This window comes from Phaenicophaeus curvirostris, chromosome 8, assembly GCF_032191515.1.
Source record: "Phaenicophaeus curvirostris isolate KB17595 chromosome 8, BPBGC_Pcur_1.0, whole genome shotgun sequence".
NCBI lineage: Eukaryota > Metazoa > Chordata > Aves > Cuculiformes > Cuculidae > Phaenicophaeus > Phaenicophaeus curvirostris.
Genome location: NC_091399.1, coordinates 19003609 through 19030675, shown reverse-complemented (window position 1 = coordinate 19030675; position 27067 = coordinate 19003609). Strand labels below are relative to the sequence as shown.

At 49.5% G+C, this 27067-nt stretch overlaps 2 protein-coding genes across 2 annotated transcripts; one reads left to right on the top strand and one right to left on the bottom strand.

Annotated features, from left to right (window-relative positions):
• Nucleotides 1-969: 969 nt before the first annotated feature.
• Nucleotides 970-16547, bottom strand: TDRD5 (tudor domain containing 5). Its single transcript, XM_069862076.1, has 12 exons — nt 16238-16547; nt 15125-15574; nt 14256-14383; nt 11255-11478; nt 10150-10356; nt 8490-8556; nt 7331-7531; nt 6717-6884; nt 4809-4955; nt 2565-2769; nt 2228-2308; nt 970-1763 (listed from the first exon to the last, which is right to left on the bottom strand). The coding sequence occupies exons 1-12, from the start codon at nt 16518-16520 to the stop codon at nt 1516-1518; spliced, it is 2409 nt and encodes an 802-aa protein (XP_069718177.1). The 5' UTR covers nt 16521-16547; the 3' UTR covers nt 970-1515.
• Nucleotides 16548-20236: 3689 nt separating this feature from the next.
• On the top strand, nt 20237-26854 carry NPHS2 (NPHS2 stomatin family member, podocin). The gene is made up of 8 exons (XM_069862644.1): nt 20237-20554; nt 21578-21681; nt 22543-22615; nt 22914-22996; nt 23831-24034; nt 24729-24784; nt 25703-25781; nt 26446-26854. The coding sequence occupies exons 1-8, from the start codon at nt 20278-20280 to the stop codon at nt 26722-26724; spliced, it is 1155 nt and encodes a 384-aa protein (XP_069718745.1). The 5' UTR covers nt 20237-20277; the 3' UTR covers nt 26725-26854.
• The last annotated feature ends 213 nt before the right edge of the window (nt 26855-27067 follow it).

Below are 27067 nucleotides of genomic sequence, written 5' to 3'. Positions count from 1 at the left end.
ATGTGCAGTGCTAACAGCCCAGAATATGCTTCCTCCCTCCCAGACTGGCAGGTTAGGGTGCTCCCAAGTCACAGGGAATGTCCCGATGCTGCTTAACACTTGCTGGCTGCTCCCTTGCTGCACATAGAAGCCCCTGGTGCCCACGCACCCTGTCTTCCAGACCCTGACAGAATCTCCCCATTCCCAATTTCCTGGGACATCCCATGCTGAGCAGCAGTGGAAGCCGTCCCCAAAAGCCCCCAGCTACACTTCCAGGCAGCTGCAGGACCCACTCCATCCCAGGCAGGGCACGGGGATGGAGGCAACCCCAGCTGGGAACAGGGCTGCTGCCCACCCAGCAGTCTTTTCAGCTCCTCGTCCCCCACAGAAGAGTTCTATGCTGCAGGGAGCCGAGCTGTGGAGCCCAGCAGGGACACGGCAGCAGCGGGGACAAGCAGGGGAGGACACAGGGGTCTCCTTGGGACACCCCAGCCCAGCCCCAGCTCTCACGTGCTGCAGCAGAAAGGGTGCTGTTGGGACAAACACCCCATCGCCCGGTGCTCCGAGCAAGCTCAGCTCCCTTTCATCCGCTCCCTTCGCTGGATGACAAACGTGTGAGACAAGCCCCCAGTCTGAAGCCAGAAACCTCCCCACAGGGTTGTACAGCCCCTGCCTGCTCAAGCCATAGCTCCCCACCTCTCTGCTCCCATCTTCTTCACTAGCTTTCCCACCTAATAAGCCCCAGATTCTCTCTGCATTTTTTTTTACCATCAATAAACTACTCATGCTGGGCTTTTAACTGTTTCAGCGTTCATGTTAAATCCCACCTTGAGCCTTTCTTGGGGCTCAGCAGCAAAACACACCTCTGGCACATTTGTGGGTGGGCAGAGCGGCCCCTGAAGCCCTGAAGAACAGTCCAGGCAGCAGCAAAGCAGCTGAATGTCAGCATTCGCAGCCAGGGCACATCTCTTTCCACAACTTGTCTCTGCATTAATAAACTCAGGCCCAAGAGGATTTCTTGCCACAGGCAAAGAGCTACGAAAACATGGCCAATGTCAAGCTTCAAGCCTTTTCTTACTGGATTCTTTATAGATCTCATTCAATATCTGTACCACGGGATTCCCGATGCTTCGTATGTGTGGCATCCTGATCCATCAACAATTCAGAGCATCCTTCTCTCGGGGAAGGAGATTTCCTTTGGCAAGTTCTCAGCATCACCATGGACTGAGGCCGCAGCTGGGATACAACCACCTCTCCTAAGAGCAAGGAGTGTGTGAAGCATCCGTGAAGTCAAAAATCAAAAAACCATTTCCCCACACAACATCAAAACTGCTTGTGCACTGAGGGAGTGAGGGATAGGTAGTCCACTTCCCTCTCCTAAACTTAGAAGATATATAGCACAACGTCACACTCTAATGCAGTGCTTCAGAACAACAACCAAGAGCAATAAATCAGTACCAAATCAAACTGTTTTCCTGAAACATTAAACATTTCTGAACAAAGAAAATAACAGCGTGGTCATACAGGTGGCTTTTGCTACTCCAGGCAGCCTTCCTTGGCAGTTGCTCCAGCTTCTTCCCCTCTTCTCAAGTTCTTTCTCAGGCCAGGGAACCACTGCAAGTAGGAACCGCAAGTGGCTAAGCGAGCAGCTGGGAACAAGGCAGCTAGTGTGACAGGAGGGACAAGCAGTTTCAGAGACGGCGCTTGGTCACACAGCCCACTGGCACCGCACAGGCCAGCCTCAGGACTTCTAGGCAAGCCTTTGTTCCTCACTTCCTCTTTCCCTGCATAAGGAGGAACACAGAAAAGAAAGACGGCATCAACAATGGCAACTCTCAGAGCTCCACTTTAGACTGATGTCCCTTTTGCCTAGACCTTACCGGGTCACGGCAAGAGGGCTTTCTACTGCACATCTCTTCGGTGAGCCCAACACAGTATAATCTGAGAGCCTCTCTCCCTCTCCTCCCAGTGCTGCTATTCAATCCACATCTGATTTCCCATCTGTTTCCCCGAGGTGGGAAGTCAGATGTGAATTGAGTAGCTTCTGCCCAGAGAACCAGGCCTCCACTCCACAGAGAGCGCAGACAGATCCGTTCCAAGGCACAAACAACAGGCGCCGCCTTTGGCAAGTCAACTGGCCTTGTAAAATGGGCAAAGCTCATACAGGTTGGTGGATCCTTTCATCATTTGGAAGATGAACACCCACACAGGGACCTTACAAAGTTAAAAAACTGCTTTTGTCCCTTACCTCTGGCAGTCAGAGATTCAGTATGAAATGAACACAGGCTAGCATGGAGAAACAGACTTCCGCACGAAAACAGCCTAAAGTCTAGAAAAGACAGCAAAAATCAGAGAAATAACCCTCAATGCACTTGTTCCCACGAAAGACCAAACCGATGCATTGCATCTGGTTATTTACTATCGTCGTATCTCCACCCCACAGGAACACCAACATTTTCACCTGTTCTAGCAAAACAGCAGCACTAGTCCCAAGATGCCCAACAGCGACTGCAAGAGTCGCAGCACAGTTACAGGCTGCTCAGTTTTCTGCTGTGTTCAAAGTTTACTGACAAATCTATTCGTACTGTTATGGTCGTCCAGCATAAATGGCGCTGCCATAAGTAGAACAGCGGGATGCAGAGCAAGACATTGGGCCTCGTTGGGAAATCTTTCTGTCTGATCAGGGTCATCTTGGCTCATTCCTCTCGGTTGCCTGGAGTAGGTATAAATGTCTTCCACTGGCTTGACTAAGACAACTGGTATTGAGGACTCTTCAAGAGAGGGACGTGTCTGCAAAGGTATATCAAGAACTCATGAGAAGGCATGATTAGTACATTCGGTTCATCGGCTGCCCTGGTCTGTATCCTCTCTCAATTGGAAGGAGAGCAACTGGATAATTTAAAAACAAAACACCAGTAATTACTAACAACTTTGGCCAAAGGGCAGCTCTCCTGCACAGCAAGCTGGAAAGAGGGACACATTATTACGAGATACAAATCACCATGTCTCAGCAAAGAGCGAACAGCTGGCTCACCTCTCGGCACCCCCACACAGAACAAATTATGGCAGCAGAGGGAGTTTCTGCAAGGGAGCAGGAACAGAGTCAGAGGGCGTCGCTCTGCATTTTTGCTCAAATTAAGCAAGTTCCAGGGATGATTACCCACCTTTCGGCCACAGACAGGTAATACAGCCAATGTTTGTATTTGTTAATGCAGCCCGGACGAGAAAAATAGCGAAACAACAGACAAGCAACTATTCCCCTTGCCCAACTACGGCTGTTCAAAAATCCGGTACTTGCTCTCTAGGCTTCTTCTGTTGTCAAGGCAGCAGAAGAGAGCCATCCATCCTCACAAGGGGTGAATCGCCATTCAAAGGTGCTTCACACTTTGGTGGAAGTGTGTTCAGAGGATTAGCCCACAACAAAACAATTGTTTTCACAAAAAAAGGATTTAAACAACATAAACTGGCCTCCCCAGGGGACCACAAGGTGCTCCTGAAGCAGCACGGAGAGCTACACGGCTGGGCAGCAGAAATTCTGTGCTGATAGGACACCGATACAGAATAACTTGGATGAGAGGTGAATCCAATTAACCAACCGGACTCTGCTTGATACCCACCAGGCCCACTGTAAAATCCCCACCTGACATGCAGTAAAAATAAAAGCTGTTAGGACAAGAATTTAAAAAAAAAAAAAAAAAAGAACCAAACAGATGTAAAAGATGACTATCATCTCCTCTTGCCACCCATGCTATCCTCACTGGGATAGGCAGCATCACTGCCACTCCACAGCAAAGCAGAAACAGACAGGGTGCAAGGGTGGACGCTAAAACTGTCTGTTAGCACACAAGAGGCAGATGAGAGCAAATACCCTAGAGAATGTTGTGAGGAGCAGGGAGTAGCCAGGCCTTCTCTGGTCCAGTTAGCAAATCCCTATGCTTTGGAACTCGCCGTTTAATACTTGTGGGGAAGTACTTAAGTCAGCTCACAAGGACCCTATTGCTATCTGCTCATCTGCCCACTTCTCATCTCACCTCATTGTACTTTCTCCCCACACTTCCTAGGAGAGGTTTTCCTCCTCTCTCCTTCTCCCAAGGTCCCTTTCCAGCTTGCTTTCCCTCCATCCCCTTCAGGTAACATCTCCCAGTGCCACCAGTTCTTCCAGCTCTGCTTTAGACTATCTGAGAGCCAACTTCCCCCTCATCCTTCTACAAAGCGCTTTGTCTCAGTCACTCTCAATCTCCAGATGGGTAAGGAGCTGCGGTTATCCAAAACCTTGCAGGCACACTCCCATTTCCAGCTCTATAACGCCTTCTGTGACTCAACAAACCCTGAGTGACACTGGCTCCCTGCTGAACCCAAAGGAGAGTGTAGGCCAAAGGCCATGCTGCAGGCCCGGCCAGACTCATCATTAACCACTATTTAAGCAGTAAAGTTGTGTTACTGGTGCCACACAATGCCTCAAAGCACAGCCCAAAATGCCACCCTCTCAAACCCATCCCCCTTAACCCAGGGGGGATCTCTGAGCGATCCAGGAAAACCCCACAATGACTCCCAGTAACCCTCAGGACTGTGAATGAAAGAGAAAGAAGAGTAGTCTGGTTCCCACCACACCTCAATGCACCAGCAGAGCACTAGTGGATCACCCATAACACCAGAAACAACAGTAATGAGGAAAACACAGCCCTGAGGCCATGCTAACAGCCAGTTGTTACTTCATTGCCAGTCACTTTAAAAAAAAAAACAACAAAACCACAGGTCAAAGCAATTCACACAACCTAAAACCAAGAATAACCCTCCTCAACTGCAATAGCTCTGCTCAGGGCTCTCACCTTAGCCTCTGTGATGAGCTCTGGAGGACTTTCTTTTGTATCCTCCTGTGCAGGTTCAGGGTCTCCATCCGTTGTTCTTTGGACACTGGCTTCATCCAAAGCTGGCCACACATCCTCCTCTAACTCCTCCTCAGCAGAGAGGTGCCACTGCCAAGGAGACGGACAAAGCAAGGAAAGGTACTGACTCCCACTTTAATTTCTGTACTCCACAGTAAAACTTATCACTTGGAAAGGACAGTTTTATTTGAGCAATCTTTTCTCGTTATTGCTTGCGGCCTTCTGAGGAATTTCACCATGGAGAAGTGTCCTCACACAGCACAGCTGAGACAACTCAGCATCCAGCCATTCTGCACTTAAGGGCAGAGGAGGGGTTCGAGTTAATCCTGACAAGGCAAATCTAGGATTGGACAACACAAAGGGAGTTCCCCACTGCCAAAGAGGAGTTCCCAGAAAACGCTAGCCGAGCAGTACCAAGAGTCAGACTAGACATATTTCATCCCAGTTCTAAACATTTTGAGCAATTATTATAGTTGGTACTGATGGTGACATCAGTGATGCACCAAGGAGGAGAGGAATCGTTTCGAGCAACTAAACAGAATAGCAGAAAAGAGAGGATTACTGTTCCTGGAAAAGGATTCTAAGACCCTTCAAAACAGAAGAAAACCTGAATGCACTTACATTCCTCTAGTCTCCAAATTGCCAGCTCTGTCTGACATTTACACACATGGATCTTGCTGCACTTAACCAGATTTTACCATAAAAATCACAATAAACTCAGATTTGCAGAGTCTCGGTCACATTCATTTCTCCCACATAAAGACGATGTTTGGGACCTTCAGTTCAGATGATGTATTGACAGTGCAAGCCCACCAATATCCAACACGTGCAGCTTATAGTTTCCCTAGCCCAGACACACAGCTGGCTAAAATAAAACCTGGCTAAAATGACTGCTTTACAAGTTACCAACATTACAGTAACTCTTACTTTTTTACGTTTCAGAGGAATGTCAGAAAAACAGCCCTGGAGCTGGCCCACTGCTGAACATTTCAACAGCCGACAGTTACTTGGCGTCAGTAGTAAAATGTGTCATGAAAATACTACAATTTAAATAACACAAAAGTAGAGAGAGTGACCTGTAAAAAATACCCCTGGTGTTTCTAACGGTACCGTGCTAGACTGCACTCAAGACCTGGTTTTTACTCCCTGCTTAACCCCTCTGTTCATCATTTTTTTCCATCCATTAAATAATAGCAAAGGGCTCCTCTCTTCAACCTTCTCTGAAATCAAAGGTGTACAGCAGTATCCAGACCAGGGTATCGGTCGCTTTTAGAGTTAACTTTTAAAAAAAAACTCTAGTCGTGTACAACTTTAACCCCTGTAACAATCAAGACTGCAAATGGATTCCTTTCAGATAAGTTTAAAATGAGCAAGACCCTTAAGGCAAACAAGACATCACTAGTTCTTCTGGTCTTTTCCCACACGTAAACGACACCCCGAGTTATTACACATCCTTTGCCAAACCCCAGAGACACTAGAGGAGACCGCACCACCTCTTGGCTCCTGGGGTGCAAACTATGAAAGTGCTAAGTCAAACTGATCTCAGGAATCTGGTACTGGTCTGAGTTCTTGGAGTCCATTCTCCCTCTAACTCAAAAACGATGGTGCGTATGGAAGGTTGGAGAACTCACTGAGCACAGACTCCCTGAAGTCTGCAAAGGGATCAGAGGACAAGCAGCGACAGACGTATTTATGGTCCACGTGTAATTGTTGTTATGTCACGGTTCTGCTTGCTTTTTACAAAAGCAAAGGAAAAAAACCACTCCACAAGAAATTGCATAGGACTAAGCCAACACATCTACTGATCCCTGGAGCCAATTCCACTGAACGATAGTCACACCGCAGCCAAACTCTCACCTGTTCCCACAGTTCATCCTCATCCAGCTTCGAGCTTGCTATGTCACTATTTATGTTCAAAGATTCCTGCTGCAAGCGAAGGTGTGGCTCCACTGGTTCAGCATTCTCCTGCTTTCTGCTGGGCTCAAGATACAAGGCTGAAGGATTCACTTCCTCAAATCCCTACGAACAAATAAAACCCCAACAGCAGAGTCAAGAAAAGTAAGTTGTAACCACCATAAAGAATAAAAAGAACTCTAACGGGTTTTACAAAGAAGCACACCACCCACAAGTTAACTCTGAATTCTTGTAGAACTTGTCTTACTAAGAAAATGAACTCCCTCCAGCAATAAAATCACCCAGCAATAGCCCCCTACCCGCAAAATGGAACATACACATGCAAAAATACAATTATTGGATTTAATCCTGCCAAAATACACATTCTGCATCTACTAAACGAAACAACAGATACAAGCACTCTGGGCTGCAAAGCCTGACTTTCTGCTGAGATATAAAACTGTTGCAGCACCTTTCTAAATGTTTTCATATCCACAGAGTTCTTGCTGAAACTGAGCTGAGACATTCAGGCAACACTGATGGGCCCATCACTGATGGGCCTCCCTCCTGACCTGGGAAGGAACGTTCTTCCCACAGACGTCAGCACATCCCCTACTGCTCAAGACAGTGTGGAAGTAGATATCGTCCTTAGTGGTTGTGTCACACAGGAAGAGATGACAAATGCCATTCACATATTCATCCACGATGCCCACAAGTAGCTTGGAATCACACAGCTTCTTGAATAGGAGAATCGCATCGTTGGACCATGAACCCTGAAGAAGAAACAAGAATGTTAAGTTACTATAAACAGATCAACATCCAATGCCCGAGATTTGTCCTTGTGAGTACTTGTCAAGAAGGCAGTGAAGCCAGGCGAGGCTAGGGACAAATACAGGGAAGTCAGGCAGACAAGCTTCCCAGCACTGAAGTAAATCAAACTACCCCAAGGCCGCAGTGCTAGGCACACTGGGAAGCCCTTTCACCCTAAATGTCTGTTTTCAAACACAGTTCAATGGTGTTCACCGCTCATTTTTATCACAACTGCCTAAAATATTGTTGTGCTTTTCTTTTTTAATTTCTGGAATCAATAATTAGAGACTTTAAAAGTGTCAGGTTTTGGAAACTGCTAAGCTTCACTGCAAACAAAATTGTGATTCTTTAACCCTCAAAAAACAGAGGAAATAACTTTTTTAAAATAATGTCTTTAAAACGCAGAAGAATCAAATGTGCTCATGTGCTTTCCTTCAGAGACTGTATTTCTCAGGTGTCTTGACCAAGAGGCTTCTCAGCACAGAGGAACTTTTTCTATGACCTCTATAATCCTTTGGCTATGCTGATTGCATCAAACCAACTCACTCAAAGAAAGCTCTGTCAGAGAAGACAGATTTAAAACAGAGGCCTGGAGCTACCAAGACTTCAGAAGGACCAGGGAGAACTACCGGCAGGGGAAGAAACAAGTCTGTTCATTTGCTTAACGGCAGCTATCTGTTTCTGCAACAGTATGAGCAAGAAAACTCTGACTGGAAGGAAAACAGACAGCGGAAGAGCAATCACCTGCAGAGACAGACACTTAGGCAGTCACACTCCGCTGAACATAACAGCAGCAGTCCTGCCGTAAACATCAGCAGGACCCAAATTATTCCAAATGTTTACCCTTGTCAGGAGAAAAAGCCAACCTCGACTTGATGGCTATCATGCATACGTCAAAGAAAACTGCATGTGAACACGTACCCCCACGGGTTTTACCCACGCCAAGGAACACGGGATGGCCTGAGCAGGGAGCTTCAAGTAGCACCACCTACAATGCAAAAAAAAAAACCCGTTACAGGAGTAAAGGAGCAAATCCAGGCAGAAGAGCAGAACTTCCTCCTCTTCTGGGTTTTAAGATCAGCTTAGGAATAGAGAGGCACATATTGCATTTTGTGCTTATGAATAAAGCCTGACAGCAGCTTTGGAAAACACTCCATACCCAGAGAAGGGGCACAGCAAAAATAGCAATAACAACTGGTCCCTTACGCCTTCCCTTTCCCAAGCATCCTCTCCTCATAACCTCTTTTGATTAGAAAGTTATGGACAGAGAAAAATCACTTTTGAAACACAGAATGCCTATGGCCAGGCACGAATAGAGGCAAATGAGAGGGCAGAAGCAAATATGGGAAAGGTACTGAATTACAGAGGAGAACGAGCACCTCTGACACCACAAATGCTCCCAACTGGGAGGATGTCTGTTCAAGAGACGTTTACGTCCATTCACAAAACTCAGGGAAGAGGATTAGGGAGCTTGCTCGAAAGTGACAGAAAGAGGCAAGAGTGAATGAAGGAAGAGGAAAGGCTTTAGCCCACAGGGATGATAAGCAAAGGGCTTGGAGTGATTTGCACCGCAGATCTTGTTCTTAACGTCACCTCACGCATTAACATGTAAGCAAGGAAGTACCTGCAAGGCACTGTTACGGGAAAAAAAAATCCAAATAGACACTTTCTAGGAAACCTGCGTGGTGGGATGTCTTCCTGGAGAGTGACAGGCCCAGCAGCCTCACCCTCATCCCTGGGAAGGCGATGGAACAGCTAATCCCGAGAACCATTTCCAGGCAAATGAAGGACAAGAAGGTAACTGGGAAGAGTCAGCATGGATTCCCCAAGTCACACTTGAGTAACCTGCCAACTTGCTATGATGAAACGACTGGCCTGGCAGGTGAGGGGAGAGCAGTGGGTGTTGTACACCTTGGCTTCTGTCAGGCTTTTGACACCATGTCCTGTAAGGTCCTCATAGAGAACCCAGTGAAGCACGGGGACTGGGTGTGCAGACAGCAAGGTAGACAAAGAACTGGACCAAGGGACAGGCCCAGAGCATGGCGATCAGTGTTGCACCGCTTTGTACAGCTCTGCTGGAGGCCAGGAACTAGCAGCGAACCTCAAGAGTCAATACTAGGTCCAACAGTGCTCAACATCCTCATTAATTATCTGGATGGTGGGGCAAAGTCTACCTACAGCAAGTCTGCTGATGATCTCAAACTGGGAGGAGCAGCTGATACACCAGAGGGTCATGCTGCCATCCAGAGGGACCTCGGCAGGACAGAGAAAAGGGGCAGACAGGAACCTTGTGAAGTTCAACAAAATCCTGTCCTTGGGGAGGGTACTGCCACGCAGCAGTACACGCTGGGCTCTGACCAATGGGAAGTAGCGCTTTTACCATGAGGGTGACCAAGCAAGAGAACAGGCTGCCTGGAGAGGTCACGGAGTCTCCATCCTGGGAGATAGTCAAAAGCCTTCTGGGCATGGTCCTGTGCAGCCTGCTCTAGAGAGCCCAGAGAAGCTGGACAGGACGTCCTCCAGAGGTCACTTCCAACCTCAACTATTCTGCAATTCTGTCACCCATGTGCCATTTACTTACTTGAGGAACCTCAGGCGAGACCTTTGGACGATTCCCAGGTTTCCGTAATCTGCATAGAACACTTCTACTTCTTGATCATTGATCACGCGGTGGATGATAACGCGGTACCACCATTTTGAGACTGTTACACAGCAAAGCTGTCCAGGACGTACTGATGACTCAGGCATGACATAACGATCAGAAACAAGTTTACTCAAGTAACAGTGTCTGCAAGAGATCACAATGAAAAACTGTGCTTGGTAGGACGCAGGAGATGAATAAACAGAAATACACTTCAGGATTCAGAAGAATCCTGGCTTTTCAAAGCCTCCATGAGACGGATTTTCAGGAGTTGTTTTAATAGATAGTTTATGTTTCTGTTCTACTTAAACCAAGTGACAACAAATACACAAACCTAAACTGTTAACATTTAAATTGTATTCTTGGGGTCCAACAAAAAGTTAACTAATGGGCACTAATCAGCAACTAAATACAGCCATTCTAGTCGTTCACTTTTAACATTACCCTGACTTGGCACAGGGCTTCTTACGACCCAGGTTCCGGAGTCCTGGCTTACACACACAGTACCTGTCTGCAGCCTGCGATCACACGTTTGCCCCACGGACATCCAGTATTTACTTTGGCACACGACTAGCAGCAACTGCAGCGTAGTGGAAGAGTCCCAAACGCACAACGTACCTGACAGACAAACCCACTGATGGGGTTTTGCTTTCAAATATAGATATGACTAAGGCTTATTACCGGTTGCTTTTGGTAAGTGCTGGAGATGGAAGTAAAAGCCTTAACCGAGCACATTAGCAATAGCAATGTCAACAATACAGAGGGACAAAGGAACCCTGAAGTTCCTTTCCACAACTTTTCCAGGCTTTTAAAGTTTAAGACTGTCTAGGACACAGCCAAAATACCATCAATTGCTATTAGCGATACTTACTGCTTGCTAGATAAAAGGAATGGGTAAGCATTATGATTATGTGTTTTAGTATGGCACTGGCATCTCCATATCAAGAAGTCAAGCCTGTAGTGACCGTAACAAACAGCTGGGTGCCCCGTTCCCTCAGTGCAAATACCCAGGTAATAGCACAGGATCAGCATAGCACGTCCTCACCTCATCTCAAACATCATATCCTGGAGTTTATCGGATGTTTCTGCGTGGCACACTTGGATGTAGAACTGGCTAGGAGAGATTATACATTCCACAAAGACTCCCACCAAACACAAGCGCTCCAATGGTGGTAAACTGCAAAGGCTTCTGTCCTGAACAGCATCAGGGGGAATTTCTGGAGTCGTTGCCAGATTGAAGATTGACAGCTTCAAATCTAAATCTTGACACTACAAGGGGACAAGAGGAAAGTAGCACTCAGAAGTTTTGCTATGCCCTGAACACCCATAACTGGCCTCTGCATTAAGGTAAAAAAATAGTTCTGCTTTCCTGGGAACCCATGAATTACCGAAGATCAGAGAATCCCAACAAATTGCGCAAACTTGGATTAAAACTGTCCCTGGGATCCTAACATCTATTTTCACACCCTCTATCTTCCTTATTTCTTTCCTCCCTCCATTGTAAAGAGGGGTGCAACAAAAATACCTTCCTCATATTCCTTCAAGGAATAAAGAAGAGGAACTGATGACATGTTATGTATTCAGACAAAGATATTGAATGGCTATTGATAAAGAGAAAAAAAAAAATCAAAAACTCGCACCAAAAAAACCCACCTGCTTGTTGGATTTTACCCCAAAGATGCTGTTTCTATGTTCTGTCCCCATGAAAGAGCACATGACTGAAGTAGAAAAACTATCTGAAAACAATTCAAGTCACAGAAGGCACAAATGCATCTCACACACACCAGAGCTATTTCCCAAAAGATAAAAACATACAAACGCTACAAATCCTATTCTTTTCTCATTCTAGGCAAATTTGTACATCAGTTCTTGGCACAGCTTGCAATTCTGCATAATTCTTTAACTGCTGTAAACTTTATTCCACTTGAACTAGCGTGGATGGAAACCTTAATCAGACATCAGCCACTTTCACTGCCTCCAGAGATTCGGTTTGTGCCAACAAACAGCACTCCTCCAGCGTCCAGAAGTCAAAACTATTCCAATTTTACTCATTGTGAATATGCTACGAGTTACCACTGCATCACACACCAGGCAACTTACAGGAAATTTGTCTTCCAGCACACCCCACTGCTTACACGGCTACATTCAACCGAGAGACAATACTAGCCCTTCGAACCGTTTTTTAAAAAAGCAGATTAGAGTCTCTCCTGCAGACTGAGCGAGGAAGAACACCCTTGAATTCTTTTTGTTAAAAACTTTGACTAAAACATTGAGTTAACCAGGCAGTTAACATTTTTCAGTTAAAGAGTACCTGAGGGAATTCTTGCCTGAGCAGCAGCAGCACCTCTAAAATCCCCTTACATTTCATGGATTTCCTCCCAGAAGTGCCAGTGAACAGTGATATTGCCAAGGGACAGCTTTGCTCCATGAAAGCTCCTCATGTCAGACTGTTACGGGCACACATGATGTTTATCACGTAGTTCACATGTTGGCAGAGACAACAGACATTTCTTTGAAAGACGTAGAAATGTCTACTTAAAAAACACCTTCACAAAATAGCAAGAAAATTATAAGAAAAAGGTAAACAACTGAACACACTGTAAAACTAGCCCTAGAAGAGGCACGGCTCGTAAGACTGGCTAACTCCTTGCCTTAAGCCAGAGTGGCAGCTGCCAAGAGTGGTGTGGATGACAACTTTCCTTCTGCTCAGCACGGCAAGAAAAAGCTGCCAAGAGCAGCAGCTCTATATATTTGACCCTTCTCAGGGCCGAGCAGATTCACTCGGCCCTTGTCCCTCATTTGTCCCTTACAACGCTTCCGCTATTGGCATCTCATCACCAGATACTTCCATACCTTACAGCAGGCCAGGAATCAGGTCGCATCTTTCCTCTCGACTTTGCAGCATCTTGAAATCTTGGTTCATTGCCTACCCAAACACATTCCAGCTCACTTTCCTCCTCTCTAGGGCACTTTTAAAACAAACCAGCAAAACTGGTGCTTCATGACAAACACGAGTTGTACAAACACATTCCAAGACTCGCCCTGCTAGAATCTTTAAACAGATGCCCTTTGCGACACATAAGAAGAAAAAAATGGGGCTACATGGACCATCTCTCTCCCTTTTCTACCCTTCCCACATGCAGACTTTGTTTGATCTAGGGAAATTCCCCACGGCCTTCATCACACCAGACAACAAGGTCTTATCAGAAGAGCCTGCCAAAGTTTTCTAAAGGGTATGTTTCTTGAAACACCGCAGAAAGTCCAACTCATAGCCCTAAGCTTTCAAGTTCATTAAGTGAACAGCACACCAAATTCAGAAAGAATCCCTGCAACCCTTTCCCTGTCTATGTACTCCAACTGTACAGTTGTGTAGAACCACCAGATGAGCTTGGCAGAGGAAATAATTCGCAGCAGGAGAATTTTCCTGAGAAAACAAAGGCCTAAAGATGCTCAAAAGAGGAAAAAAAAAAAAGAGAGGGCACAAAGAAATTCTCCCAAGCAGGTCTGGCAGGTCAGAGCCTCCGTATTTCTCCATCCCTTTCTAAAACTACATTGCTAAACCACAACAGCAACAAAACTTCCAAGTCCAACCAAAGAGCAGAGTGGCAACAACAGGACTGAGGTCTCCAAGGACCATTCCTCAGCTCTGCCACGTAGCTGCTTGACACTTAAACCCAGCCTACTGTAGCAGGGGAAATGCCACACAGCTACTCTCAGAAGAAGGCTTATTAAGAACACAAAAAGAATTGTCTCCACTCTTATTAGGGAACAAGATTATGCTTTACTGGCTTTGGATGATCTCCAACAGAGATCTCAAGACCAGAAAGAGACAAGAAAAAGACCTAGGCTGGAGGGCACATAGAGTTATATATCAGGTCAGTATGACTCCGGTCACCTCCAGCCTCATCTAAACTAGGTACAATTTTGTTTTGGAAGCAACAGCGCATCAACAATACAAACCAAGCAAAAACAAAAGCAGTGAAAAAAATTATCACCCCCTGGACAAAGACATGACAAAGCTACAGATCACTCATCCTGCCACTTACTTGTTTGAGGACATCACCCATATCTAGTGCTTGTCCTTCCACCGGCTCTGACTTCTCTTCTGCTGGCAGGTGAAACCACTTTGCCTCATGGATGGGTTCCAAAGGAGGCATCTCAATTGCAGGTGCAGCTGTAAAGACAATTTAGTTGTTATTCTTTATTTACATATTAAGCAGAAGGAGAATACACCTGGCCATGAAAGCGTACAAGTACTAGTGCCATTTTCCTCATCTCTTGTAGCGCCCACAGTCATGGGGATTTGCTTGAGAGGCATCCTTCGCTGTACTAATAAATTAAAGCAAAATAAAACACACTTGCTCTTGCAAGCATGCCAAGGGCTAAATAAATTGCTAGAATGATGCTAAGAAAAGTCAGGCATTTGGCAGGAACCTTATGCAATCCTCTGCTTTCTCTCATAGTTGTTAGGGGAACGCTGAGGATATCTACAGGCTCTTCTTCAGAGAAGCAGTATAGCTATGCCTTTCAGATTAGTGCTTCAGCCTGAAAAAGCGCACCTGGAAGGCTTTACCAGCCTGCGGAGCCGACGTGCCAGAGATCCTTCTAGTTTTATTACCTGTTGCCTGGAATTACTAGAAATTCCAGTCCTATACACGCATTCAGAAAGGGGCTTAACATCCCTTCTTTCACCTCACACTGAAAAACAGTGGCAAACTGTAGAAAACTTCCAGTTAAGCTCTCTGCTACCACAACAACACCCTTGTAACAGCTGCTTCTCCAGTACCTCGCAGCCCTTCTGCACTAAAGCTTAGGGAAACCAGGACTACGACAGCTACTGGAAAGGCAGCAACATCACTTGAAACACAGCTGCTTGGCAGCTATATACTTCCAGTTAAATAATACCCTCCCTCACCTTCTGGCACCTCTTTTTGTGCCACCTCTTCTTCCTGCGCCCCACCTTGCGGCACCTCTTCCTTCGCTGTCTCACCTTCCAGGTACTTCCTCAGGGTCAGCAAGGAACCTGCTTTTGTCTGCTCAACAACAATGATATCAGACACACTTTCAAGCACTTGAAACATAGAGACAAATCCATATCGCCTATACTGGAACAGCCGGCCAAAGCGTCTGCGATAGGCCCTCTCAAAGTTCCCGAGCAGAAGTGGTGAGGAACTCAGCAGATCCTGCAGCTCAGCCTTCACAGCCGCTGGCAGCACGGGAGCACTGGCTTTGCGAGGGAGACACTTTGTGTTCCTAGAGGGAAAAGCAGCACGTGCCTTCACAGCATCATTCTTTCGTGACTTAGCACTTTTCTCCTGCCTGGCAACCAGTTTTGCAATACCTTTGGTGGTCTCATCTGCAATGGCTACCAAAGAAAGAAAGAAAGAAATTATTCGATTACCAAGACAGCAAACTATTGAAAGCTTTATACAAGCAAAGGTCCTCCTCTTTCCTATTCTCCCCACCCTCTTCAGAAGCAGGCGTGTCTTTCAAAACCAATCACACTAAATCGCATTTCCAACAGGGTAACCACTTTTACTCTCCCTTTGTGAACTGAAATGAACCAGATTAAACAGCCAAGAACCAACCTGCACCCTCATCCCTATAAATCCAGATCCAAGCAGAAAGGTGGGCCCAATTCTTGGATACAGGATCACAAAAGGAAACTCACCTGCTGCAAGTTTTGTTGGGAAAATGATAAAAGTTCTTTAATACAGACTGAACTTCCTATAGAAACGTTACTGCAGTTTCTAAACCAAGAGCAGAGTGCAAAATGTACAAAAAGAACTGGAAGCCTCTGTTATTTTCCAGGAGGAAAGAGGAGAAAAGTACAAAAAGGCAGATTAAGACACAGTAAGAAATATCAACGGCAAAAAAATTAAACAGAGCTATATGAGAAAAAGAGTAACAGAGATATGTGACCTACAGCTCTGGCAATTCATTCTGCACCTCCTGGTTTTAGAGCATCGCTTCATACCAGTATGAGGTTCCAAACAACTCCTCCACTTTTACGGAAATAAAACCTCACCTTTGAGGATAAACGTGCCTTTCTCCTGAGGACAGATTCTGACAACGTCAGGCATTTTTGCCACCAGCTCCAAGGTTGACTGGAAGCCCAGGTCACGTAGAGGGAGAGGTTTGCCGATCATGGCCATGTAGTCCCTCTCCAGCTGTGCTGGGGTTAAACCCTCTTTATCAGTAATAAGCAGCGACCTCACCTCCTTCTTCAGCAACTCCATAAGGTCCCCTTGCTTTGACATGTCTGCACTAAAGGGGAAACATGAGCAAGCAGAAAACAACTCATACCACATCTGCTCCAACACAGGTCAAAGACTTTTTACACCACTCAACAACCAAAAGCTGTTGAGGGGAAAGGGCAGGTTCACCAACAGCCACTGCCTACCAACCCTCCCATATTTCCCTGCCTGCACCCCTGGAGCTGCTGTCCTTTGGTAACCGATGTCCCAGCTAAGATTGTGGCTCCTCTGGCATCTGCTGAGTGTCCCCATGGGATCATGCCCACTGCAAGCATTTTATCCCCAGAGTTTAGAGCACCCCTAAGCTCCTGCCCTAGGGTCTGTTCTGTAGAAATCCTGCTACTGCACAGAGATGCCTCTACCCCTAAATTGCTGCCTGATGATTCCAATACTCCATGGGCTCTCTGCCCTTCACAGAGACCCCTGCAGCCCTAAATGCGGGGAGGGGGATTCCCTGCTCTGCCCCATAGGCTCCCTGCCCCTCACAGAAATCCCTGCAGCCCTAAACCCGGGCATGGGGATTCTCTGCCCCTCAGAGAGACCCCTCTGCCCCTAATCCCAGGCATGGGGTCTCCTTGCTCTGTCCCACGTGCTCCCTTGCTCCTCACAGAGCTCCCTGCATCCCTAATTCCAGCCCCATGTGCTCCCTTGCCCCTCACAGAGCTCCCTGCATCCCCAATTCCAGCCCCATGTGCTCCCTTGCCCCTCACAGAGCTCCCTGCATCCCTAATTCCAGCCCCACATGCTCCCTTGCTCCTCACAGAGCTCCCTGCATCCCCAATTCCAGCCCCATGTGCTCCCTTGCTCCTCACAGAGCTCCCTGCATCCCTAATTCCAGCCCCATGTGCTCCCTTGCCCCTCACACAGCTCCCTGCATCCCTAATCCCAGGCATGGGGAGTCCCCCCTGTCCCCCTCACACAGCTCCCTGCATCCCTAATCCCAGGCATGGGGAGTCCCCCCTGTCCCCCTCACACAGCTCCCTGCATCCCTAATTCCAGCCCCATGTGCTCCCTTGCCCCTCACACAGCTCCCTGCATCCCTAATCCCAGGCATGGGGAGTCCCCCCTGTCCCCCTCACACAGCTCCCTGCATCCCTAATTCCAGGCATGGGGAGTCCCCCCTGTCCCCCTCACACAGCTCCCTGCATCCCTAATTCCAGCCCCATGCGCTCCCTTGCCCCTCACAGAGCTCCCTGCACCCCTAACCCCGGGCATGGGGATTCTCTGCCCCTCAGAGAGACCCCCCTGCCCTTAATCCCAGGCGTGGGGTCTCTTTGCTCTGTCCCACGTGCTCCCATGCCCCTCACAGAACTCCATGCATCCTTAATTCCAGGAAGGGGGATGCACCCTCGCCCCTCACAGACCATGAAGCACCTTCCCCGTACCCCTAAGCGCTCCCCTACCCACCCCAGAGCTCCCTGGGCCCCTAATTCCCTCCTTCTCCTCCTCCTCCGCGAGGGCGGAGCCGCCGCCTCCTGCCGGGAAAATGGCGGGGTGGGGGAGGAGGAGGCGGGAATTTTCCCCTGTTGGAGCAGCCCCTGCGGGTCAGTGGCACCTGAGCCCCCCTTCTGAGGGGGGAAAGGCAGAGCCCGAGGGCCAAAAAGCACCAGCTGTGCTTCCCCGCTGGGCTCCACGTGCCCCCTTGCCCCTCGCACAGCTCCCTGCATCCCTAATCCCAGGGCAAGGGGATCACCCCTCCTGTATCCCCATCCTTCTCCAACCATTGTCTACACAAGCACCAGCTGACCGTGCTCTCCCTGAACAGAACACCCCTTCCATGCGCTCTATCTGCAGTCCACATTCTTTGCTCTATCGCATTTCAAATGTCAGATTGTCTTTTCACCTGTGGCTGCGAGGAGAGGTTCTTGGAGCTCGTCCCTTGAACGCTCCCGATTCCCAGCACAAATCTAGCATTTATGATTTACCTTCAGGAAAAGGCAGTGCGATTATGTCAACCAATCCTTTATTACCTGCTGCTTCTCTGGCACAAGGACATGGATGTGTCCGAGCAAGTCCAGAGGAGGCCATGGGGATGATCCGAGGGCTGGAGCACCTCCTGGATGAGGACAGGGTGAGAGAGTTGAGGTTGTTCAGCCTGGAGAAGAGAAGACTCTGGGAGACCTTAGAGCAGCTTCCAGCATGGGAAGGGGCTCCAGGAAAGCTGGAGAGGGGCTCCTGATCCGGGAGTGTAGGGATAGGATGAGGGGGAATGGTTTTAAGCTGAAAGAAAGGAGATGGAGATGAGATTTCGGGAAGAAATGTTTTGCTGTGAGGGTGGGGAGGCACTGGCCCAGGTTGCCCAGGGAAGCTGTGGCTGCCCCATCCCTCGAGGTGTTGAAGGCCAGGTTGGATGGGATTTGGAGCAACCTGATCCAGTGGGAGGTACCCCTGCAGGGGACTGGATCAGATGGGCTTCCAACCATTCTATGATTCTACAAAACTAGAGGCTGTGCCAAAACCAGACCTGAGCTGCCATTTACTGCTGCTGCCCTGCCCTCTCAGCAGCTGGAGACCATGTCCCCCTGCCCCACGCTGGCCAAGTGATAAACTCACAGTTAAAATGGTCTCTGGAGCACTTCCAAAGCACGTACAGACACTATGAATTTATTCATTATACCTCATTTCCGCACAAGTTTTGTCCTCTGCCCTTAGCCTGCTCCATCCATCGCTTCCCTGGGGACCTGCTGACGAGGCACCCAGCGTGACGGGGCAGAGAATGCAGGAGCTGGTGCTCCTGTCCTCCCTGCCTGCAACATCCTGTCTCTGGGTGAGCCACAGGTTTCCAATAAAACAGGAATCCATAAAAAAACAAGAGTAGCACCTCCCCAGCTGGCTTCCTGGCTGCACCCAGCCGCTCCTCCACACTAGAAACCAGGCATCCCTGAGCTCAGCACTGCCCTGGTGACAGGGGTGTCACTGCTTTGTGTTAAGGCTTTGTCTTGCTCTTTTACCATTTCTAGCCAAGTGCTGGTTTTTTTAATACGGTTAGTGACTTTCCACGTGTTTCTCGCAGAGGTTTCCACAGCTCTCACCACAGGCTATGTGACTTGAAAAGAAAAAGCTCCTATGTTTGCTCTGCCACATTTTTGCTGTGGAAAACTATGGGGCACTAGCTCTTTCCACAATTTTGATTCAACCGCTCTAACCCTGCAGTGGCGTCCACGCTTTGCACCCCTTCCGCAAAGCTCATGGCTAAACTGGGACCAGCTGATTCCCCTCCCTGCTAGGCAGTGCAGTGACCCTAGTTTGCTGCCGACATCCCACCGCTGTGCCAGACAAAGGGTTTCTAGAGAGCAGCCGGTGGGGGATGCTCCTCACCCAGCAGTTCTCTGCAGCACCCCCTCCAAACGCTCCTGAGTTAAGGTTTCCCACCTTGGTGGTTTTAGTTCTGGGCCGGTGTCACCGTTCGAGGTGTTTGGAGCCACATGCCTGACAAGTACTTTTAGGCTGCTTTTCAACAGCTTTGCAGAAACCACCTATTAAAAATTATTTGAGGGCTTTTGATTGTATTTTTATTTCCAAAGGCAGGAAGATGCAAACAGAACGTCCTCCTGGGGTCCACCCTGCCCATGTCTAACCCTTCCTTCCCATCCCCACAGCAGTGTGCTCGGAGAGCAGAGCAGCTGGGAAACAGGTTGCTCATTTCACTGCTGTCCATTCTGTCTGATAAGCCTGTGATAAACTTGAACAAGCCTCCTTGATCTGACACCTCCCCATCTCTCCTCCCCTGCCTTGTTTTCCTGCCCGCAGCAATAAATTCAAGCACAAATTCATCCTAATCCCACAGGCAGCTGCACGCTTCTTGGCACAGATGAGGATGGATAAGAGGTCTCGGAGCTCTTCCAGGGAGTCTCATAGGAGACACAGAGAGTCGCCAGCTCCAGAGAGCAAACGAGAGAAGAGGGTGAGCAGCAGAGAAGGCAGCAGAGGACGGGGAGACAGAAAGCCGGAGAAAGCAAAGGAGATCAAGAGCACCGTAGGGACTGATGGCAGAGTGCACACGTCCACGGTGGTGGATGTGGATGATGTGATCTCTGATGAAGAAACGGAGGCAATGGCATTGCTGGACAGTGAGCAGCAAGAGGAAGGTATGGATTATGGAAGGGGAAGGGCTGGAAAGCTGTGAGCTCTTTGACCCTGTACGGCCACAGAATAACTCCGCACGGTGAGTGCCATCGCACCCACCTGGCACAGACACAGTTTTCCTTGGGGTGAGACACGGGAGACCCCAGCCAGCCTCACAGCCTCCTGGTGCTGTAGAGCTAGAGTGATCACACAGGTTCTTGGGATCTGAACCTCCCTCCAGACCTGCTGGCTTTGCAGAGAGCTCCAAAGGCAAAGGGGCAAGAAGGGAAGAGCTCGAGAAGATCTAAGTGGGAGACGTGCAGGGACGCTAACTTCACTGCTGGTCCACCCTCTGGGTCTAGGTACCCCAGAAGGAATCTATTTCCAGGCCATACCTGCAGGTTTTCCCTCACAACAAAGGTCAGCCAGGTTAAGACGACCCATACTGGCTTTGGGGAGATGTGGAAGGTAATTTTGATCTGAGCACCCCAGTCAGCCACCACTCCTTGGTGTGACTGCTGGAGGGCGCAGGGAGATTTCAGTAGCACCAGTGGCTCGGTCCCACCGCATCAGGGAGCTGGGATGTGACTAAAATCCTGTTCCAAAGGACCTGAGATCCTCTGACAGGGAAGGGCGCTTCAAGTTGTGCATGTTGAAATCAACTTCTTATTCGGAATCTTTCTCTTTGCCCTTAGCTCACCTCTCCCGATGAACTTCTGGGCTCCCAGGTCAGCCAACAAATTGCTCATTCCAAACCCTTGGACACCGCTTGGTGCCTGCAGGTCTTCAGTCTGAAGGCTGCTCTCTAGTCGAGGCCCCACGGGGAAGCACGGCTCCATTTCTGGCAGTAAAGCGGGGACGAAACCTGTCGGTGCATCCTGGCAGCTCCTGCTCACCTGAGCCAGCTCCAGCGAGAGCAAATGGTTCACACGCGCCGGGTTTAGGCAAAGGCCAACACTGAAGCTGACGGGCCCGGGCGCTTGTCAGGCTGTCGGTATTTTGGGAGCTGGCCTCTGCTAACACAGTCCTTTTGTATTTCTCCCTAGGAGTAAAGTCTGCAGGTCTGGGCATCTGTGAGTGGCTTCTGACCATCTTGTCTTTCCTGTTCATCATAATGACCTTCCCCATTTCTGTCTGGTTCTGCATGAAGGTGAGAATGGTCATGGGGCCTCTCCAGGCTTAGTAGTCGGTGTCTGATGTGGACGTAACTCACTGGTTCGGCACGTTTTGGACGTGAGCATAAAGCTTTTTCTGGGTCTAAGGTTCTATTTGCACTTCTTCAACCCATCGTTAACTTTGACTTTCCTTCCTCGCACATTGCTGCAACAAAGGGCTGCACAGGGATCTTCCGCTACCTCTCAAATACTCCTGCTGAATTATCAGCAGGCAAGGGCTTAGGTTTCTCTTTTGCTGAACAGCTTGCAGGTCTGTTCACTTTCAAACATCACCTTCAGTACACCCAGCCCAGAGAGAGTGGCACTGCAGCAGCAGGTAAATAGGTTTTGAATGTAAAATGTTAAGAGAGTTTGGTCTCTCAGGTACCAATGGATTTGCCCTCTTTTTCCCCTTTTCTCACATTTCTAGCATGGCTACAAGTAGGCATATTTTGATTCCCACTTCTGGGGAAATTTCACGTGAATCTTGCTCTCAACAAGGGTGTCAGTGTCATCCCTCAGATCTCACAGGGGTGAGCACATGCACACACGGTTCCCTCGGAGGCAAACAACCAGCATGCAAAATTTTAGCTCAGGATGTTTGAGTTTGGCCAGGCTCTGAGGAAGCAGAACGCTGGCCTCATCCTGGGAAAGCCCAGGCCCCTCTAACCTGGGCTGCTCTCCCAAATCCTGGGTGTCTCGTGGCTGCTCCTTCTCTGCTCACACACAAGGCCAGCCAGCAGTTCTGTGTCAGGTCCTCTGCAGGGGTAAAGGGACACAGGGACAGGTAACTCCGGCAGCTCACACCTGCTGAAACCCTCCCTTTGCAGCGCATCCAGCTTTTGTTTCCCCTGCAGGTAGTGCGGGAGTATGAGAGAGCCATCGTTTTCCGACTTGGGCGTCTCCTTCCTGGCAAAGCCAGAGGGCCTGGTAAGGTGGTTACTGAGATCCCCCCAGCTGCGTCACTCCCCTTCCTCGTGCTGAACCGAAGCTCACATGCTGGTGCCCTCCAAGCAGGCACAGCTACACAGGAGACGGGAGGGCTTTGCTTCCTCGTAGGGCCAGTGGTTTCTAATGCCTTTTCCCATCACAGAAGCAGCCTCTTAATTAAAGCCCACATATGTTCCTTTGCAGTTTTGCATGCGAAACCCTCCCCTGTTTTCCAGAGCAGGAGAGGCAATTCCTGTGGTTCTGATGATCACCAGCTGCCTTTCTCTTCTTCCCACAGGCCTTTTCTTTTTTCTTCCCTGTCTGGACACGTATCACAAAGTTGACCTGCGCCTCAAAACCCTAGAGATCCCCTTCCATCAGGTATGGCTCACACCCTGTCTCTCCATTAACTTCTGGATCCCTTTAACATTACACCTTATCCTTCCAGGCTTCATGTCTGCATAGAAATGCTTGAAAAACATCTCAAAGTAGCCCTAACACCTCAGAAACTGGAATGCAAAAAATTCACCGTAGCGGATTTTCTTCTTTTTAAAAACTACTGCTTTTAATCCCACTCAGTTTGACCCGTGTTAGTGGCAACATACACCAACAGGGAGAGGCGCACTGAGGAGTGCGTGCAGCAGGGACAGGAGCTCAGACTAAGGTCTTACAGCAAGGTAGGGGCGCTCCTCTGTTCCTGGATAAGGCTGAGAGGAAGAAAGGTCTGAGCCCTCTCTTCTAACCCTCGAACAAGCATCTCCTTAGCCATAGCCCCTCTTCTCCTTTTGGGATGTGTTGTCTATGCTGCTGCATTTGCCAGCAGGACTGTCCTTGTCTGGGAGCTTGTCCAGGCTCACCCCCAGGGTGCAGAGCAAATCCTTCTGGAGATGCAATGGCCAAGCACTCACCTCAGGACTCAGCTCATGCTCTCAGAACAGAAATGGACCAGGCAGCAATGGGGGGCAAAACCCAGTGCGGTGTGACGGCCTGGTCAGGGTCCTTAGCTCAGCTGTGGGACTGAAGAGACAGGCACAAAGATGCTGCTCTGGGATCCAGAGGTCCTAGAGTTTGCCCAAGGTCAGTCAGTAGCAGAGGAGGAAACTACAAAGACTTAACAATCCAGCTAGTCTTCTTCGTTCTCTCCGTTGTGTGCTTTTCTGTGCTACCTCAGAGTTGTCAGAACCAGCTCCCTGTCCCCTAATGTCTCCTGCTTAGGTGGTGACCAAAGACATGGTTACATTGGAGATAGATGCTGTCTGCTACTACCGGTTGGAGAATGCCTCTCTTCTCCTCACCACTCTGAGCAGCATCTCCAGTGCCATCCAGCTGCTGGTGCAGACCACCACAAAGCGCCTCCTGGCACATCGAGCCTTCTCGGAGCTTCTCCTGGAGAGGAAAAGCATCAGCCAGGAGATAAAGGTGCTTCTACAGGGGGGAGACAGCAGCGCAAAGGGCAAACTGAGGCTCCGAAAAGCAGCTCGGGTGATCGGTGCCTCAAAAGTACAGACACCGATTTGCAAAAGGGTACAAGAACAACATGTGTCTGCACAGAAAAATAGGAGATTTTTCTTCTGTTTGATTTTGGACTCGGATCAATTTAGGACAAGGATATACAGTGTGGGACCCACAGGCCACAGCAAGGAGGAGATGGTGTGGTGTGAGGGGCATGAAGGAAGCCTTAGACCAGCTTTGTGATGCCCCAGCTTCAGTACTTACCCCAGAGAGGACATTTGCACCAGAGGTGTGTTCTGCAGCCTGAGCTGCCACAAACCCAGCACACACGGTATCTCCAGCAGCCGTTCTCTGCGGCCGTGACACACGGATACGATGACACTAGCCAGGCACGGAATGTTTCCTATGGAACTGAACTGGCTCCATGTTTGAACCAGCATGGACCAGTTAAATCATGCTAAACCGCTGGGGCAAACACAAATCAGAAATAAATTGCTTTTATTTCTGAGTGTCCTCACACAACAACACACAAACCTAATAAATCTGCCTTACAGTCCTGCAGTGAACTGCCTTGAATTAACGTCCCTGCGCTGTCTTTGTCGCTGTAAGGCTCCTAGGCCAGGGCTGGGGTTCTCATGCTCTAAAATCTTCCTCTTCACAGGTGGCTTTGGACGCGGTCACGGGCTGCTGGGGGATCAAAATGGAGAGAACAGAAATGTAGGTAGGAAATGTTGGTAGAAGGGACTCCCCTGGCCCTGCTCCCTGCTGCCGGCTCCTCTCTCCGCTTTGCCTCTGGCTCTCTCCCTGTGGCTCTTCTGCACTGGGCAGAGCCTCACCTTCCCCTTTTCTCTACCCCTTTCAGCCTCTGCCTCATGTAAAATTTCCACATGCGCAGACTGTGCTTGCTCCTGCACTGACAGCCAGGGACAGATCCTCAGCTGGGATCTCATCCCTATTTCTCCGCGGCTGCCGGCAGCGTTTGGGAGCCCAAGGGTTGCAGCAGGCACCGAACTCTTTGTGTCCCACTACAGACCAAAGCCCCAGGGTCTCAGCGCTGGTTGGGATGGGCTTATCACTCACAAGCCATGCAGAAAGGCTTATCGTGCAGAGACCCGTGGAAGAGAGAGCCAAGTGGTGCTTGAGGACATCTATGAACTGAAGGAAATTCCTGTCCTGTTTGGAGAGCAGTCTCCCTTTGGACTCTCTGCTCCCTCACAAAGAGTCAGCTTAGCCCTTGGGCCTCAGCGGCACAGAGGCCTCTCTGCTGCTGAGCGATCATGCGAGCCTGGTCGCTGTAAAAGAACAGGAATGGAGGTAGAAAGCTAAAGTGAGAACCACAAAGAGGGGAAACCCAGGGAGCAAAGAACAGGGGTGAACTTCTCTGCAGAGACTGACTGATGAGCCCATTCCAAGCGTCAGGTCGGCTGCCTGGGAAAGTGGTTGAGTCACCTTCCCTGGAGGAGTTTAAGGGACGGATGGACGAGGTGCTGAGGGACGTGGTTTAGTGTTTGATAGGACTGGTTGGACTCGATGATCCGGTGGGTCTCTTCCAACCTGGTGATTCTATGAGTCTATGATCCTGCGCTGCCAGGAGAGCCTAGAGCCCAGCTCATCCCTGTCCCTTACCCCCCACAGCAACAGCGTGCAGCTGCCTGCTGAAGTCCGGCAGTCTCTGGCTGTGGAAGCGGAGGCCCAGAGACAGGCCAAAGCACGGGTATGAAAACACTGAATACTTCATCTCCATCCAAAGCATCCCCCCTTCCTTCCCCATCCCTGGTTTGAGATCCCTGGGCACACGAGGGTACGGCTCTGACAGGTCTCCTCTCACTGCTGTTCAAGAGCTGTTTCTAGCGAGAGCCTGGGCCAGCCCAGTGCAACGCCAGCCCCGGGCCCTGGCCCACAGGCAGGACAGAACGACACACAGAGAGGTGTGGGGTTATCGGCAGCCCCACAGGGATCCCCAGGGGGATCTCTTCCTCCTCAGGGTTTCCCTGTTCCCTAGGAGCCCGGGGCAGGGCTGTCACCGCTGCCGTGCGCCCTGCCCCTTGCTCATCCCTTGCTCTGAGCTGCTCAAAAGCCTGGAGGAGGTTGCTGCCTGCGCCCTCCCTCGAGCCCAGCCTGGGGGCTGCCCTCTCCCCACTTTGGCAGCGAGGGGATGCCCAATTGTGAGCCTCGTTGGGCCACGTGAAACCAGGTTAGACCTGAGCTCCCAAGCTTTTAGGGGCATCAACAGGACCAGAACGCACCGTGATCTTCAGACAGCAGGAATATTGACACTGGCCCTGAGAATTTCACAGGGGCAGCCTCCCTCTAATGAACAGGCCATGTCCCCTTACTCCCAGCCTCACAGAAACCTTCTTTATTCCCCTGCTCGGTAGGTGATCGCTGCTGAGGGGGAAAAGGCTGCTTCTGAGTCTCTGCGGATGGCAGCTGAGATCCTGTCCAGCACCCCAGCTGCTGCTCAGCTCCGTTACCTCCACGCGCTGCACTCCCTCACTGCAGAGAAACCCGCTGCTTTCATCTTGCCTTTGCCTTTGGATGCCATGAACCTGGGCTCGGCGGCTCCCCGCAGTCCTGCAGCAGCAAGCGGCCTCCCCGCAGACACCACAAAGCTCCCAGAGAACCCGAAAGACAAGAAGGACTCACCCATGCTCTAAGAGCTGTCCCAGAAACGGGGCCCACGCTGCCTCTGGTCACTCGGAGTGGAGCTGGGCTACTGGCAGCCACCAGCGGGTCCTGGTCTGGACGCAGGAGGGAAGGCAGCCCAGGCGTGTGACGTGAAGCGGGTTGCGCATGGAAGAAGCCTCTGTTTTTTTGGAAAGGGAAAAATATAGAGTGTAAGGAGCAGTGGCTGAGGGAACGTGGGTGTCATCCCTTCTCCTTCACAGGGCCAGATGCAGCTTGACACCCTAGAGCCTGGTCTTTCAATCCATCACCTCCGCAGCGAGGACAGACATAAACGTCCCCGTCCTCAAACCAAACAGGCAGGAGGACGGCGCA